The following is a 17267-nucleotide window of genomic DNA, read 5'->3' on the forward strand; positions in this document are numbered from 1 at the left end:
GCAGTGTTTGGCCCCTTCCAGTACCCCCCCACGGAATGTGAATTGTCTTTCTTTTCATGAAATACTCCAAAACATCAAGTTGTGTGCAGGGTGAATCTGCATTCTTCTCCCCTTGAGTTTATAATAAATGACTAATCTGAAATAACTCAAAAACTAAAAGAGCACAAAACGCCACAAAAAAGCACAAACGCAGCACAAACAATTTTATTTTACCGGAGTTGTGCGTGTGGTGGGGGACCAACTTCACGCGGGTGTTGCCGCTGTGACGTGAGAAGTTCACGAGATCAAAAATCAAGTTCCCGCAGCTGACTGAGATTTAGAAATGGCATCAAAATAAAAGCAGGGATACGTTACAAACACAGCGACCTCAACATTTGTTCAACACAGTCGTGTTTTTCTGTTGACTTAAGCATTTGTAAGAAGAGCACGTAAAAACCCTGCCCGCATCTTCAGCCAAAGCCAAAACCACTTTGTCAAAAGGTGTTGGAGCAGCGAGCTGAGCGACATGAGTGAGGAGATGCTGAATGCTTTTAGCAGCTGTGGCACAAAACTGGTGCCTGCTCGACAGTCTGTGGTACATGACGGCTTTAAGTGAATAGCAAGCACATCTGCTGCTTTCACTAAGTGAAAAATGGTAGCTATTACCCACCCATTAAATACATAGTCATTTAGCAATGGCATTTGCAGAAAGGTAACCTTGTTGTGCAAATGCTTCTGGTGCAACGTTTAACTGTGGGCATTGACAAGTCTTATTAGTCATAAGGGCCAAATATCACACAGCCGCTAAGTTTAAAGTTTGTTCTTCTAGTATTTTTATTTCTATATGTGCAGACAAATATGTCAATCCTTTATTACATGTGATGATTGATTAACTACCATTGCTAGTATTGACAGATTAAAGGCTTTAGTGGTAATGCTGCATTGCGGAACACTGGGAAGTAATCCTTTGCCACGTCGCGCTTCCAATTTCACAGTTTCACTCTATCACGTTTGTTCCAAAATATATTGAATAATAAATCATGCTGTTTTGTGGTTGAATACAAATACTGGGCATGTTGTGAGATCATTTAAACCTGCAATAAAGGCCTGTTGTTCTGGCATGTGTCTGGTGCTTGTGTGCCTCACCAAACCTTGCTGACCAGTACACAAGAATAACATCTTTGAGTGCATGTTCTAGATGCCTTATATTAGTATTCTAGTTCATTTAGCCACTTTTATGCTTGCAAATGCTTAGATTTAGGCAAAAGATAGGTAACATTTACTTAAATCTACATATTTTTGACAAATAATACGTTGTATTCAACCACAAAATAGTATGATTTACTAATTTACCGTATTTTCCAGAGTATAAGTCACACCAGCCAAAGATGCACAATGAAGGTTGGCTGTCAGACTTGTTCCCGCCACAGCTTTACTTCATTTGTCACATCACGCATCAAACACTGGGGCTCACAGATGTGCACTTGTTCAAAAATATTGGGTGTGTTTCATGAACAGACGCGTCCACCGCCATCATCACAATTTGTCAAAAGTTTGACTTGCCATGAACTCCCGTCATCCCGAGGACAATCTCACGCACTCTGACTGTACCTGCTAATAAAACCAAGTCTTAAGGAGACATGTGAAGACGTACCTTGTATTGGGTTGTGTTCCGTTAGAGGAATTGGTCTTGCAGGCTGAGGCTGGATGTGCGTCTGCGTGTGGGTGGTGTGCGCATGGTAATATTTGGGCTTTATCACATACTGCTGGCCAGGGTGCACGGGCACGGACAGCATCCTGGAGGGAAAGAAGACCATTTACTCTGGATGACTGTGCCTGAGATCATTCCAACTTGTGTTTGTGTGTCTCACCCAACATTACAGTAACATTGCTGACACCTAGTGACCAGTGTAAGATACTGCATATCATCGTAACGTCTTTGAGTCTTCTGAATGCCTTATATTTGTACTTGTATTTGACGTCATTTAGCCATGTTTATGCTTGAAAGTGACAACAAATACTTAACATTTGCTTACATATGCATATTTCTTGACAATAATAGGCCAGATTCTGCCACAAAAGAGCATGATTTCTTAACTCATTCAATACCAAAGACGTAAGTTGTGTTTTAACAGCGGGGGGGCAATCACTTTTTCACACAGGGCCATGTAGGTTGATGGTGCATTTTGGACAAGGCGGCCATTCATAAAGACACGTCTTGTGATGCAGCAGGAATGTTTTCAGATACACTGGTGGTGAACAACAACTGCAACAGCAACACGGCCGACCAAGAATTCACCACGCAGCAGTCGGCCAACTGGCAGTCGTCGAGTAAAGTCACACAAAGATCCACTAAGACAGCGGTCCCTAAACTACGGCCCGCGGGCCGGATGCGGCCTCTCCTCACATTTTGCCCGGCCCCCTGAACAATGCCAGAGATGCATGATGATTTTTTTTCAGTCTGGCCATGTGATCGAGACTTTTATATGCATAGAACATAACATTCTATTCCACCCTTCCGCAGTCTGTGCTCTATCTGAAACCCCTCCCTGGACACACCCCTGTTAATTAAAACGGCGTAATGGCGGAAAGAGAAAAATTGATTCAGAATGCAGGGTATTTAACCTGCAGTGGACAAACGATTATTTTTTTATTCTATGTTTGTCTCATCTGTCAAGAGGCAGTGGCTGCATTCAAAGAATATAATCTGCACCGACACTATGAATCCCGGCACAAAGACAAGTATGCTAGCTTGCAAGGCCAAGTGCGAGCAGACAAACTCTCAAAGCTATAAAGTGGACTGTTAGCTCAGCAGAATACATTTGTGCGCCAAGCTCAGCAGAACCAGTCCTCCGTTCGAGCGAGCTTTCGAGTTGCTCAACTGATAGCAAGCAGCGGTAAACCTTTCACTGATGGAGAATTTGTCAAGAAATATTTGAATGCTGTCGCGGAAGAGGTGTGTCCCAACAAGACAGATGTCTTTAATGCCGTGAGTCTGTCTCAAGATTCAAGATTCAAGAGTTTTATTGTCATATGCATAGTAAAACAGGCAGTTATAGTATGCAATGACATTCTTATTCTGTTCATTCTCCCAAGAAGAAGAAAGAAAACACAATAACCACAAGACGCATTGAAGAAATCAGGGGTAATGTATATGCCCAGCTGCAGCAGAAGACGAAAGAATTTACTTTTTCTCATTAGCACTGGATGAGAGCACGGACGTGCAGGACACAGTGCAGCTGCTCATTTTTATTCGTGGAGTTAGCACAAACTTTGAAATGTGCGAGGATCTGGCAGGATCTAGCAGCCCTGCAAAGTCTCAAAGGGACTACGACGGGGGAGGATATTTTCGTCAAAGTATGCCAAACCATGGAAGAGTTGAACCTGGACTGGTCAAATCTTGTTAGCATCACGACTGCCGGAGCTCCTAGTGTGGTGGGCGTGTTAATCGGACTTGTGTCTCATTGAGTCTCATTGACTTCTATACCGCCCTCCCAAACGACACGTACCCTAACATTAAAAAACACGCAATGAAGATGTCTACACTTTTTGGCAGCACATATATCTGTGAGCAAACCTTTTCACGCATGAAGCACCTGAAAACTCCGATGAGATCAAGATTAACAGACAAACATCTCCATCAGTGTTTGAGACTGGCTGTGACTAAAATGGAACCTGACATTGAACTTCTCACCAGCCAGATGCAGGCCCACAGTTCACACTGATGAACATATACTGTACCGGTAAGCTTACTTTTCTGACTTGAACGAGCCATTCTGAGTACAAAACAAATCTGCTCTACAACCATACTGGTAGTGAAATGTATTGTGTTGGTAGGTGTTCGGTTTCTTAGCCTGCTTGCTTTCTGGTTTTCATAGTGAAGTTGATGAGAGAAAGCTGCAAACAGTGGTGTCTACAAGAAAGGTTTATGTTCCATGGCCTTTTTTTCTGTGAAAAACTTGAAAAGGGTTATTTGTTATTATTTATTTCATAAATAGTGTTATTTATTTCATTGATAGTGTTAATGCGTCTGTGTAGGCTCTCAGTCGTACAGGAGTTGTCCATCGAGGGAAAGGCTTCTTGAGACGTCATCTGTACTTCTGTGAAGAAGGTGTCGGACGTTTCGCTCCTCATCCAAAGAGCTTCGTCAGCGAACTAATAAGTGCTGGTAGCTTAGGCCTAAAATACAGTAAGAGTGGGCAGAATTGGTGTGCCAACACCCTCCTCCTATTGGTTCCTTACACTAAGCCTGGGCGGAGTAGTGGTAGTGGTATAGCAGGATAGAATTATACCACTACTCCTCCCAGGCTTAGTGTAAGGAACCAATAGGAGGAGGGTGTTGGCACACCAATTCTGCCCACTCTTACTGTATTTAAGGCCTAGGCTACCAGCACTTGTTAGTTCGCTGACGAAGCTCTTCAGATGAGGAGCGAAACGTCCGACACCTTCTTCACAGAAGTACAGATGACGTCTCAAGAAGCCTTTTCCTCGATGATAGTGTTAATATTTATTTTCTGATTTTTTTTTCTTGTCAAGATCCCAGAAAGGGTTAATATTTGGTTATTTGTGGCTTTCTGGAAAATAATTAATGTTTACGTTTAGACACCTCTGTGATCGTCACACTTTTTGTGACAAAGTGACCCGGGCCCCCCGTCAGAGAAGGGAAAATTTATTTGGCCCTCAGAGGAAAAAGTTTGGGGATCCCTACACTAAGAGAAAAACAGAGTGGTGTTGAACAAGTGTTGTGATACGTATTGTCATGTTTGCACAACACTAGTACCACCAATCCAGGCTCTTACGTGTAAACGTGTGCATAGCATTCCAACTAAAAGTGTGCGCATGTGAACGGCACGTACACAAAAAAAATTGACTTCTTTTGGGGGGGGGTCAAAGTGTCTTTGAGTCAAAGACCATGTGATTTCTGGGTTGGTTTAAAATGTGTAAATAAGTTCATAGCTGGTAAATAAATGTATGGAAACCCGTTTCCACCACTTACAGAAAAAACATCCCAATAGTAAGTCATAGTCATAATTGTGAGATAAAAAGTTGAAATTATGAGATGAAAAAGTCATAATGATGAGTTAAACATTGAAATTATGGGATAAAAAGTCATTATGAGATAAAAGGTCAAAATTATGAGAGAAAAAGTTGACATTATGAGTTAAAAGTCATAATTATGCAATAAAAGGTCAAAATTATGAGCTTAATTATGTCATAATTATGAGACAAAAAGTTGGCATGATCTAAAAAGTCATAAATATGGGACAAAAAGTTGACATTGAGCTAAAAAGTCATAATTATTACAGTGTATAAAAAGTTGACATTATAAGCTAAAAAGTCATAATTATGAGATAAAAAATTTTAATTATGAGATAAAAGGTCAAATTACAAGATAAAAAGTTGACATCATGAGCCAAAAAGTCATAATTATGAGATAAAAAATTTTAATTATGAGATAAAAGGTCACATTATGAGATAAAAAGTTGACATCATGAGCCAAAAAGTCATAATTATGAGATAAAAAATTTTAATTATGAGATAAAAGGTCAAATTACGAGATAAAAAGTTGACATCATGAGCCAAAAAGTCATAATTATGAGACAAAAAGTTGACATTATGAGCTAAAAAGTCATAATTCCAAGTCTCCTGTTCGTCGAGTCTTCAGCTCTCACCTCCGGCAGAGCTTCACCTGCATCCTGGGGGAGGACCAGGATATTGAGTCCAAATGGGCTCTATTCCGTGCCTCCATTGCTGAGGCAGCCGATCGGAGCTGCGGCCGCAAGGTGGTCGGTGCCTGTCGTGGTGGTAAGCCCCGAACCCGATGGTGGACACCAGAGGTCAGGGCAGCGGTCAAGCTGAAGAAGGAGTCCTGTCGAGCATGGATGGCTTGTGGGACTCCTGAAGCAGCTGACGGGTACCGGCAGGCCAAGCGGCACGCGGCTTCGGCGGTGGTCGAGGCAAAAACTCGGGTGTGGGAGGAGTTCGGTGAGGCTACGGAACATGACTTTCAGTCGGCCTCGATGAGGTTCTGGCAAACCGTCCGGCGCCTCAGAAAGGGGAAGCAGTGCCCGGTCCACACTGTTTACAGTGGGGACGGGGGCCTGCTGACCTCGACTGAGGATATAGTTGGGCGGTGGAAGGAATACTTTGAGGCCCTTCTCAATCCCACTGACATATCTTCCATAGAGGAAGCAGAGGCTGAGGACAGGAACGCAGACAGTTCCATCACCGTGGCTGAGGTATCTGGGGTAGTCAAAACGCTCCCCAGTGGCAAAGCTCCGGAGGTGGACGAGTTTCGCCCTGAATTCCTCAAGGCTCTGGATGTTGAGGGACTGTCTTGGCTGACACGTCTCTTCAACATTGCGTGGAAGTCGGGAACAGTACCTCTGGATTGGCAGACTGGGGTGGTGGTCCTCAAGAAGGGTGACCGGAGCGTGTGTTCCAACTACAGGGGGATCACACTCCTCAGCCTCCCTGGGAAAGTCTATTCCAGGGTGCTGGAGAGAAGGGTACCACCGTTAGTCAAACCTCGGCTACAGGAGGTGCAATGTGGTTTTTGCCCTGGTCGCGGAACACTGGACCAGCTCTACACGCTTTCAGGGTACTGGTGGGTACTTGGGAGTTTGCCCAACCGGTCTACATGTGCTTTGTGGACCTGGAAAAGGCATTCGACCATGACCCTCGCGGTGTCCTCTGGGGGGTGCTCCGGGAGTATGGGATTGTTGGCGCGCTGCTACGTGCCATTCAGTCCTCGTACAACCGGAGCAGGAGCCTGGTTCGCATTGCCAGCAGTAAGTCAAGCCTGTTTCCGGTGAACGTTGGCCTCCGCCTAGGCTGCCCTTTGTCACCGATTCTGTTCATAATTTTCATGGACAGAATTTCTAGGCGCAGCCAAGGTGTCGAGGGAGTCCAGTTTGGGGGCACTAGGATCTCGTCTCTGCTATTTGCAGACGACGTGGTCCTGATGGCCTCATCGGGCTGTGACCTGCAGCGTTTACTGGGACAGTTTGCCTCTGAGTGTGAAGCTTCTGGGATGAGACTCAGCACCTCCAAATCCGAGGCCATGGTTCTCAGTCGGAAAAGGGTGGATTGCTCCCTCCAGGTTGGGAATGAGGCCCTGCCCCAGGTGGAGGAGTTCAAGTATCTCGGGGTCTTGTTCACGAGTGAGGGAAGGTTGGCGCGTGAGGTCGATAGACGGATCGGCGCAGCGTCTGCAGTAATGCGGTCGCTGTACCGGACCGTCGTGGTGAAGAGAGAGCTGAGCCGGAAGGCAAAGCTCTCAATTTACCATTCGATCTATGTTCCCACCCTCACCTATGGTCATGAGCTTTGGGTCGTGACCAAAAGAAGGAGATGGTGGATACAAGCGGCTGAAATGAGTAAGAGATAGGGTGAGGAGCTCGGTCATCCGGGAGGAGCTCAGAGTAGAGCCGCTGCTCCTTCACATCGAGAGGAGCCAGCTGAGGTGGCTCGGGCATCTAGTCCGGATGCCTCCCGGACGCCTCCCTGTTGAGGTTTTTCGGGCATGCCCAACCGGGAGAAGGCCCCGGGGAAGACCTAGGACACACTGGAGGGATTATGTCTCACAGCTGGCCTGGGAACGCCTTAGTGTCCTCCCGGTGGAGCTGGAGGAGGTACAGTAATTGGGAAGTCTGGGCTTCCCTACTAAGACTGCTGCCCCCGCGACCCGGACCCGGATGAGTGGAGGAAAATGGAATGGAAAAGTCATAATTATGACATAAAACTTTGACATTATGAGCTAAAAAGTCATAATTATGAGATAAAAGGTTTAAATTATGAGCTAAAAAGTCATAATTATGAGTTAAAAATTTAAATTATGAAATAAAAAGTTGACATCATGAGCCAAAAAGTCATAATTATGAGACAAAAAGTTGACATTATGAGCTAAAAAGTCATAATTATGACATAAAACGTTGACATTATGAGCTAAAAAGTCAGAATTAGGAGATAAAAACTCAAAATGATGACCTACAAACTGTGCATGTGCCGCCTTCTTCACTGGAGCCTTCATCACATGGCACTCGGCACATGTTGTATCTCAGTTGGACTTTTGGGCGTTTCTCCATGCAGTGTGAAAGGTCATGTCATCGAACGTCATGTCTCATAACATTGCTGCTGCCTCATGACCACAATACTACATAGAACTTGGCTTTTAATGTTTTTGGACCAATAATAGGCCATAGTCAACCATGAAACAGCGACCATTTGTTCATTCATTTTTTTTGGAAAAACTGCGACATAGCGAGGGAGCGATATTCCAACCGCGATATAGCGAGGAACGCCTGTAGTAAGTCGTTACTATATTAGAGCTGTCACAAAAGCAAAAAAATATTTGTGTCCAAGTGAAAGTTATGCTTGAAATGTATCTTTTCACAAAAAGCTGTTTTTCTCCCTTTTTTAGTCAGGAACTGATATTTTCCTGAAACGTACCTATGTTCTACTGCTGATTACTGAAGGACAGAAAAAGGTTTCTGATGAAAGATGAGAGTCTAATGTTTCTTTGGTAGGTTCCATGTTGATACAACCATACAACACAATATTCTGTGTGCCTTGAAAGATCTGTGTCACGAGTGAACAGTGGTAATTGATGAGAGAAAGGAAGGGTTATGGAGCTGAATTGAAGCTAACTGTTGAGCTGAAAACGTCAATGTCAAACTAGCGGGAGGGTTTACATGCCATGAAAAACCTTGTTTATTTGGATTTGGGGTTTTTTAGACAAAAAACAGCGGTTGCTGTGAAGCCATCGGTGATGAGCAATCAGTGAACATATGCCATCGTTTACATTTCTGGAAATAACCACAGAACAATCATTTCTACTTGATGTGTTATTTGCTGCCCCTGCAGTGCTGTCTGTGCCTTTTTCAGTATTTTTCCAAATTATGCAATGGGTGGAATTTGGAATCCGACCTGAGGGCGTAGTTGCAATTTTAAAAAGTAATTTATGCTGACACCATTAAGCTTCATCCTGAGAATTATAAATGACTGCACATGCCCACCAGAAGTCCTGGGCAGGTAGAAGTACCAGAGAAGAAAGGCTCAACTGTAGTTTTATGACCCTTTTTGGATAAAACGAATGCTCCTGTACATGCTGTTATTGTACAGTAAATCACCGTTATATGAGGGGGTTATGTTCCAATTCCACCTGCGAATGGCGAAAATCTCTGAGTAATCGATAAGTCCATAAAAATGACAATTTTTTTCGTGGTTCTTTAAATGAAACTTTTTCTTCTGGAGGGATAAAAACATCCAAAGCTACATGTCCCTGTGTGAAAAAGTGATACCCCCTAAAGCTAATAAGTGGTTGGGCCCCCCTTAGCAGCAACAACTGCAATCAAGCGTTTGTGATAACTTGCAATGAGTCTCTTCCAGCGCTGGGGAGGAATTTTACACAATTGTTGTCATTCAGCCACATTGGAGGCTTTTCCTTTTTAAGGTCATGCCACAGCATCTCAATAGGATTCAGGTCAGGACTTGGACTAGACCACTCCAAAGTCTTCATCCATTCAGAGGTGGACTTGCTGGTGTGTTTTGGATCATTGTCCTGCTGCAGAACCCAAGTTGCTTTCAGCTTGAGGTCACCAACATTCTCCTTCAGCACAATTCATGCTTCCATTGATCACAGCAGGTCTTCCAGGTCCTGAAGACCATCACACTACCACCACCGTGTTTTACTCTTGCTATGATGTAATGGGACACACACCTTCCAAAAGGTTCAACTTTTGAGTATTTTCCCAAAGGTCTTGGGGATCATCAAGATGTTTTTGGAGCCTTAATGTTGTTTTTGTTCAGCAGTGGTTTTGGTCTTGGAACTCTGCCATGCAGGCCGCTTTTGCCCAGCATCCTTCTTATGGTGGAGTCATGAACACTGACCTTAACTGAAGCAAGTGAGGCCTGCACTTCTTTGGATGTTGTTGTGGGGTCTTTTGTGACCTCTCAGATGAGTTGTTGCTGTCCTCTTGAGGTCATTTTGGTTGGCCGGCCCCACCTGGGAAGGTTCACCACTGTTCCATGTTTTGGCCATTTGTGGAGAATGACTCTCACTGTGGTTGGCTGGAGTCCCAAAGCTTTAGAAATGGATTTTCCACATTTTCCACACTGATAGATCTCAGTTCATCTCAGTTAAATTATCCTTTAGTGGGGGGGCAATCATCTTTTCAACCAGGGCCATGTAGCTTTGGATTTTTTTTCTCCCTTAATAATAAAACGTTTCATTTAAAAACTTCATTTTGTATTCAGTTGTGTTGTCATTGACTAATATTTACATTTGTTTGATGAAACATTTAAGTGTGACAAACATACAAAAAAAATAAGAGCAAACACTTTTTCCCACCAAAGTCTGCTTACAGTGCTGGACTCTTATGATCAATGAGGAAGATGAAAGAAGAGCCCAGAATGAAAGGGCACAGAGGAAATATAGCAGTCGCCCCACCCCTTAACTTAAGCCTGGAAAGTGAAAGTGAAATTGTGTGAAAGTGAGTGTTAGATGGTGTAAGTTAGAGCAATTCATTGATTGCGTGGCTCCCAGTCATTTTCCACGAGTCATATCTAAGTGTTGCGCAACTCTGATTGTGCTATGTGAGTGCGTGTGTGTGTCCTGAAGGCCTTTTTCACGGAAATCGGTTGATACTGATCGGTGGCCGATCGATCGGAGCACCCCTACATTCAATCCATCCTTTATTGTTGAGTCACAGTGGTTGGCAACGTGAGCCAGAAGAAGAGACTGCATGATGATGAAGCCAGTGCTGATATCGGGAATGAGAGCTGCTGCTGTGTCAGTACAAGGATGAAGGATGAGCCACAGCAGGTGGATAGCAGTACAATCCCCCTTGGCTCTCTGTGCGCTTGTAGAGCGCACCATCACCATCAGTCCAGTCCAGCCCATACATCATGGACGACGCACTCGTTCTATAGTAATGGCCGCCATCGTGGTTCAAGTTGGTGTTGAAACGCTGCAGCTGAAGTGCAGCAATTCAAACCATTAAACGTGGCTGCAGAGGTCTTTTCCTAAGGTGAATCAAATCATTAAGTCAGGGGTGTCCACACTGTGACCCAGGGGCCATTTATGGCCTGCAGCTGTTTTTTTAATGGCCCTCGGCACGTTCCTAAAATACGACTAGAAAAGCACTCGGAGAGCGCACAGCTTTTTTCCAAGTGCTCTAAACACGCACAAATGCCAAAAAAATCTATCTCGCAATGTTAAAGAATCCTTTTTAAAAAATTCTGGATCCAGACGGGGATCTGGATCACTCCGAAAATGTCATCAATTCTTCCATATCCCATTTCCGACGAGTCCTGAAAATGTCATCCAAATACATTCAGAACTTTTCAAGTTATTTTGAACACAAACAAACACATAAACAGATAAATGCTGGCAAAAACATAACCTCCTTGGCGGAGGTAATTAAACAGGGAAACTAAAAAAAACAACAGCAAAAATGGAAAAAAAGAGCAGTCATTTTTCAATATAAGAGTCTGACTCGCAGTTTCATATTACAAACAACAGTAAACACGTCACACATCCAACGTTATACCTCAGAAATATAGAAACATGTACCAATATGATAATAATGCATTTCATTTGAGAAAACCATTTCATTGGAGGAGCATAGAAAGCAAAGAAAATGGTGGATGGCACTGCAATTCTGCAATGAGCCAGAGGACCCGGAGCCCGGAGCTCAGAAGGAAGCTGATGTCATTGCAGCGCCCCAATGAATGCGTTGCTCAGACGGGAAAGCTTTAAAATGTTGGGTTATTTTCATTTCAAACTCATATTGGGCCATGTTTGTATATTTCTGAGGCACACCTTTTGAGTATTAAGTTGCTGTGTGATTAATTTAGTGTTGTTAATAAAGTATTCTTTGAAAGAACGTTGAGTCAGGTATGTTGTTATACTGGTACTGTATCTAAACTGACCTCCTGCAATTTCCATTGGGTTGGCAGGCTCGTTGTGAGCGCACTGATAGCTCGTGATTGGCTCCTGCCAAAGAAAGAGCTATCGTTTCCTGACTGCAGCACAGTATTTAAGCAATTAGCAGTAGTTCTGTAAAGGAGTAAAGTAAAGGAGATGTCACGGGTTGAGAATTTAGCCATGAATTAGCTGCACCGCTGTATAAGCCGCAGGGTTCAAAGTTTAAGGCAAAAGTAGCGGCTTACAGTTTTAACTGCATGTGTGCGTGCGCAGAGAAGGGCGGAAAACGGTTATTCAGAGGGCGCGAATGCGAGGATGGTGGTCTGATTATGGTTTTTATGTGCGCGGACATCGCCACTGCATTGACGCCATAAACCCCACAAAACAAATCGGCTATGAAAACTTCAGCCGTGTCTTGAAGCGATCACGAACTGGATGACTTCTCACTACTGAACTCAGATAAAACTGAAGTGATACTCCTTGGCTCCCGGCACCTAAGAAAAAAGGTCTCTGCTCTAGATGGCTTTCAGGAACCTTGGCGTGACATTTGATCAGCGTCTCTCCTTAAATTGTGTTTTTTCATTTGCAAAATATCCCAGAAATGTCAAAAACGTTGCACAGACGGCTCTTGTAGACGTGTCTTACCTGAAGTGTGGAAGCTGCTGTTGTTCCAAAGGGAAACAACTCTATAAGTATGCAAATCTTTGGGATGCGCTGGGAAAGCCCTTACACAAAAATCTATGCAATTTTAGGAGGGGGAAAAATGCTGTGAGAAAAGAAAACAAATATGCGCATGAATATAAGTTGAAGCTGGTCACAATCAATATTAGAGCATGTGCGTGCTGGTAGTGTGTGTAGTCATTCCTGGCAATAAATGAATGATTCAAAGTGTGGATATGTTCAGTTGTATGCAAAGGTTTGGGCACCCCTGACGATTTCCATCATTCTCTTTAATCAATCAATGGATATTTGGAGCTAATATTTCATTTTGATATATCACTAACTGTAGTATAGTATAGTATATATACAGTAGTACAGTGTATAGTAGTATATATGTAGTATTTCAGAAGTGAAATGAGCTTTACTGGATTACCACAAGACTAGAAAGGTGCAGAAACTTGGGCACCCCTGTCATTCTGTTGATTTGAATACCTCTATCTACCTAGCACTGGCTAATTGGAACACAAAATGGGTTAAGCCTTGGATTTCCTGAATAGATGCATCCAATCATCCGATCAAAGGTTTTTAAGGTGGCCAGTTGCGAGTTGGTTGTCTCTTTGAATCCCCCCAACACGGGGTCTGCAAAACAGCTGTCAAGTGACCTGAAAATAAAGATTGTTCATCATCATGGTTTATGGGAAAGCTACAAAGAGCTCTCTCAGTTTCCACTGTGAGGAACACAATGAGGAAATGGAAGACCACAAACACTTATTGTCAAGGCCAGACGTGGTGGGCCAGGAAAAATAACAGAGAGGCAAAGGCGAAGGATGGTGTGAACTGTCAAGGACAACTCACAGACCGCTTCCAAACAACTAGAACATCATCTTGTAGTTCATGGTCTGAGACGTGCAAAAGAACATCCAATAAACCTCATTTCACTCCTGAAATATCGCTCTGTCCGTCAGTTATTTGAATCATTCAAATCAAATTGTACATTTGTAAACACTCAATGATTTATAAATGACATTGATGCAAATTGTCAAGGGTGCCCAAACGTTTGCATACCACTGTATGCAAACGTATGCGGTCCTCGTAGAACCGGAGCAGGAGCCTGGTTGGCATTGCCAGCAGGAAGTCCAGCCTGTTTCCGTTGGCCTCCGCCAAGGCTGCCCTTTGTCACCTGTTCTGTTCATCATTTTCATGGACAGAATTTCTAGGCGCAGCCGAGGCATCGAGGGAGTCCAATCTGGTCTCTGTTATTTGCAGACGATGTGGTCCTGATGGCCTCATGGGGCTGTGACCTTCAGCGTTTACTGGGGGGGTTGCATCTGAGTGTGAAGCTTCTGGGATGAGACTCAGCACCTCCAAATCCCAGGCCATGGTTCTCAGTGGGTAAAGGGTGGGTTGGGAATGAGGTCCTGCCCCAGGTGGAGGAGTTCAAGTATCTCAGGGTCTTGTTCACGAGTGAGGGGAGGTTGGAGCGTGAGGTCGACAGGCGGATCGGCGCAGTGTCTGCAGTAATGCGGTCGCTGTACCGGACCGTCGTGGTGAAGAGAGAGCTGAGCCGGAAGCCAAAGCTCTCAATTTACCCCCCCATCTATGTTCCCACGCTCACCGATACTCATGAGCTTTGGGTCGTGACCAAAAGAAAGAGATGTTGGATACAAGCGGCTGAAATGAGTTTCCTCCGTAGGGTAGCTGGACTCACCCTAACAGATAGGGGCAGGTGGCTCGGGCATCTAGTCCGGATGCCTCCCAGATGGCTCCCTGGTGAGATGTTCTGGGCATGCCCGGCCGGGAGAAGGCCCCGGGGCAGACCCAGGACACGCTGGAGGGATTATGTCTCACAGCTGGCCTGGGAACGCCTTGGTGTCCTCCTGGTGGAGCTGGAGGAGGTGGCTGGGGACCGGGAAGTCTGGACTTTCCTACTGAGACTGCTGCCTCCGTGATCCGAACCCGGGTAAGCGGAGGAAAATGGATGGATGGATGGATGGATGGATGGATGTGTATACAGTGTTTCCCAAACTTTAATTTGTGGCACCCCGCCACAAATACATTACCTGTTGCTACCTGTTACCACAACACACCTGGTCTACCAGAGAATAAGAAGATGCAGCAAGAGGGTGACTTTGTCGCTATATTTAGCGAGTAATCAGACCCCTCTGGATACTCTTTTGCTAACAGTGACTAGCGGCAAACCTAATGAAGAGACTTTTGGCGACTCTGACATGAAAGCACGTACAGCTCTTCTCAACGAGCAGCGAGTGCTGCTGGGGCCCCTGCCCCATCATAAAGCACTCACAGGAAGTTCCATCCATCTCCGTGACATTTTTTTTTTAAAACGAAGAAAAACAATGCACAGAGTGAACTCTCTTCCTGCGTGTTTGGAGGCAAGAGACGAGCCAAACAGACACGCAAGCACATGGCGATATATTGAGGCCGGCAAAATGATCCAGTTCATTTTCATTTATTGTGTGATTAATTAATTCATCTATGATGGTCCCAGGCCTGGTGCCCACAAGACATTTTTTTCTGAACGACAAATCTTGTCACGTTTTAATCTCGCGAGATCTCGTAAAATTACAGTTTTTTTTCTATTTCCATTTTTCAATTTCTGCTGTTTTTTCCTATTTGAAAAATGTCTTCTATTATTATGATTTTATTCTTGACTTTATTTCTCAACTTGCTTTTTTCTCGCAACCTTTCCATTCCATCCATTCCGATGCAAAAATACAAATATGAGCCATTCAAAAGACATGAAGTGTAATACAGTACCCGTGACTTGTTGTGTACGCCTTTAAGAAGCGGGGCCTGGGAAGTGACATGCGTGACGTCATCTAGCTATAGTTGACTGTTCGCTGAGTGCTAGCAGGAGGTTAGCAGTGTAGAGAGTGGCCGACAGCAGCTCCTGTGTGAATGTTCACTGCATGTGTTCTCTGCTTGTTGATAAAGCGATTAAAGTCAATGCTAACGTAAGACTCTTATTTGATTTATGTCTAAGATGGCTTATGTTCTATTATTATGTCCATTGTCCAAGTGTAAAGGGGACTATAGGGGTGTTATTTCATGTCTACAGGGCTCTAATAACAGCACGGTGGCCTAATGGTTAGCATGCGGGCCACACAGTCAGGAGACCTGGAAGATCTGGGTTGGAATCTCTGTTGGGCATTTCTGTGTGGAGTTTGCATGTTCTCCCCGTGTGTGGGGGGGTTTTCTGGGTACTCCGGTTTCCTCCCACATTCCAAAAACATGCATGTTAGCTTCATTGGAGACTCTAAATTGTCCATAGGTATGAATGTGATTGTTTGTCTATATGTGCCCTGCCATTGGCTGGCAACCCCGCCTCTCACCCAAAGTCAGCTGGGATAGGCTCCAGCATACCAGCACATGAGAAGTGGCATAGAAGAGGGATGGAGCTCTCTCATAATGTTAAAAAATGTATTTGGAAGATCATAATCAGGTTTTATATTTCTAACTACGAGCCAATCTGGAACAAATGAACCGCAATAAATGAGAAAATACTGTATTACGTCATTCTCGTCACATTTTTCCTTGTTCGGTTTTCTCTTACAGTTTATTCTTGTAAAACTACTACGGGACTGATTTATCCATTTTTGCTGTTTATAGTTTATTTTTGTTGATGCTTTCCTGTTAAAATATATTTTTCAGAATGTGGCAATAAAAAAACAGCTGCGGGCCCCGGGCCCCACTTTGGACCCTAGACGGACCGAATCAATATAAAGCAAACGCAGTTTGTGGTTTGGTGGCAACATATCACAAACGCCCATCACTGTTTTCCAAAGTCAAACTGACGTGTGTGAATATCTTGTTGTTCTTACAACACAAAGATGATGCAGTAGTTCCGCTTTCATGGATGATGAAGGAAATTCAAAAACATTCACAAATCAGAGGATGCATCAAATAGGGATCGATCCAATACCAAAATGGTTGTCGATTCACTGGATCATCGATCAATCAACGACGTCCTGTAGAGCGTGCGAGTCTTTGTTGTGTTGCACAGTATCAATGATTGATGGGAGTGTGTAACGTAACCACCAAACGTCGTAACATGAAACGTGCTACACGAGGACCGCCTGCATGAATCATATCATCCAGTAAAAGTGCGACGTGCACTAGTAATCAAAAGATGACGAGTCCCACTATAAATCCCCCGGCAAAGAAAGGCGAAATAAGAAGAGTGGGACTTACTGCTGCTGGCTGTAGTGCGGCCGTACGAGCTGTGGGGAAGCTTTGACAGTCACTTTCATTTGGGCAGTGTTGTCAGCTTGTGGGGGGGGCAGGTCATAAGCATGAGGAGGGACTTGCTGAGGTATGGGACGCTGTGGTACGTTCACGGGACCGCTGCTGCGATCATCGGTAGGTCCTTTCCCAGGCTGGGCTGGGAGGGTGTGTGGGGGCACAGTCTTCTGCTCACATGCCTTCCCGCTTGAGCCAGGCTTGCAGACACAGAGCTGAGGCCTAAGGCACATTCCTCTGTTTTGGCACTGAGGGATGCAGTTTGCTGGAATACAAAATCCAGACAGATGAGAAAAGAAAAGAAAGGACAGGCAGATGGAGATAAGAGGACAGACGTGTGCACATGGATGAACACATGAATACAATCACCATCACCAGTCAAGTCAATGAACAAAAAGAAATAAATACAGCATTGAACCCAAGTCCCTTTAAGGTTGAATCA

General features: G+C 44.3%; 1 protein-coding gene across 8 annotated transcripts in view; it reads right to left on the bottom strand.

Annotated features, from left to right (window-relative positions):
- ltbp1 (latent transforming growth factor beta binding protein 1) overlaps nt 1-17267 on the bottom strand; it is a 75683-nt gene that overhangs the window by 50020 nt on the left and 8396 nt on the right. For all 8 annotated transcript variants that reach the window (XM_054796662.1, XM_054796660.1, XM_054796658.1 and 5 more), the window contains exons 3-4: nt 16778-17090; nt 1634-1776 (exon numbers count right to left, since the gene is read on the bottom strand). In XM_054796662.1, coding sequence (XP_054652637.1) covers nt 1634-1776; nt 16778-17090 — 456 coding nt within the window. The remainder of the gene's footprint in view (nt 1-1633; nt 1777-16777; nt 17091-17267) is intronic.

Source organism: Dunckerocampus dactyliophorus, chromosome 13 (assembly GCF_027744805.1).
Source record: "Dunckerocampus dactyliophorus isolate RoL2022-P2 chromosome 13, RoL_Ddac_1.1, whole genome shotgun sequence".
Classification (NCBI taxonomy): Eukaryota; Metazoa; Chordata; class Actinopteri; order Syngnathiformes; family Syngnathidae; genus Dunckerocampus; species Dunckerocampus dactyliophorus.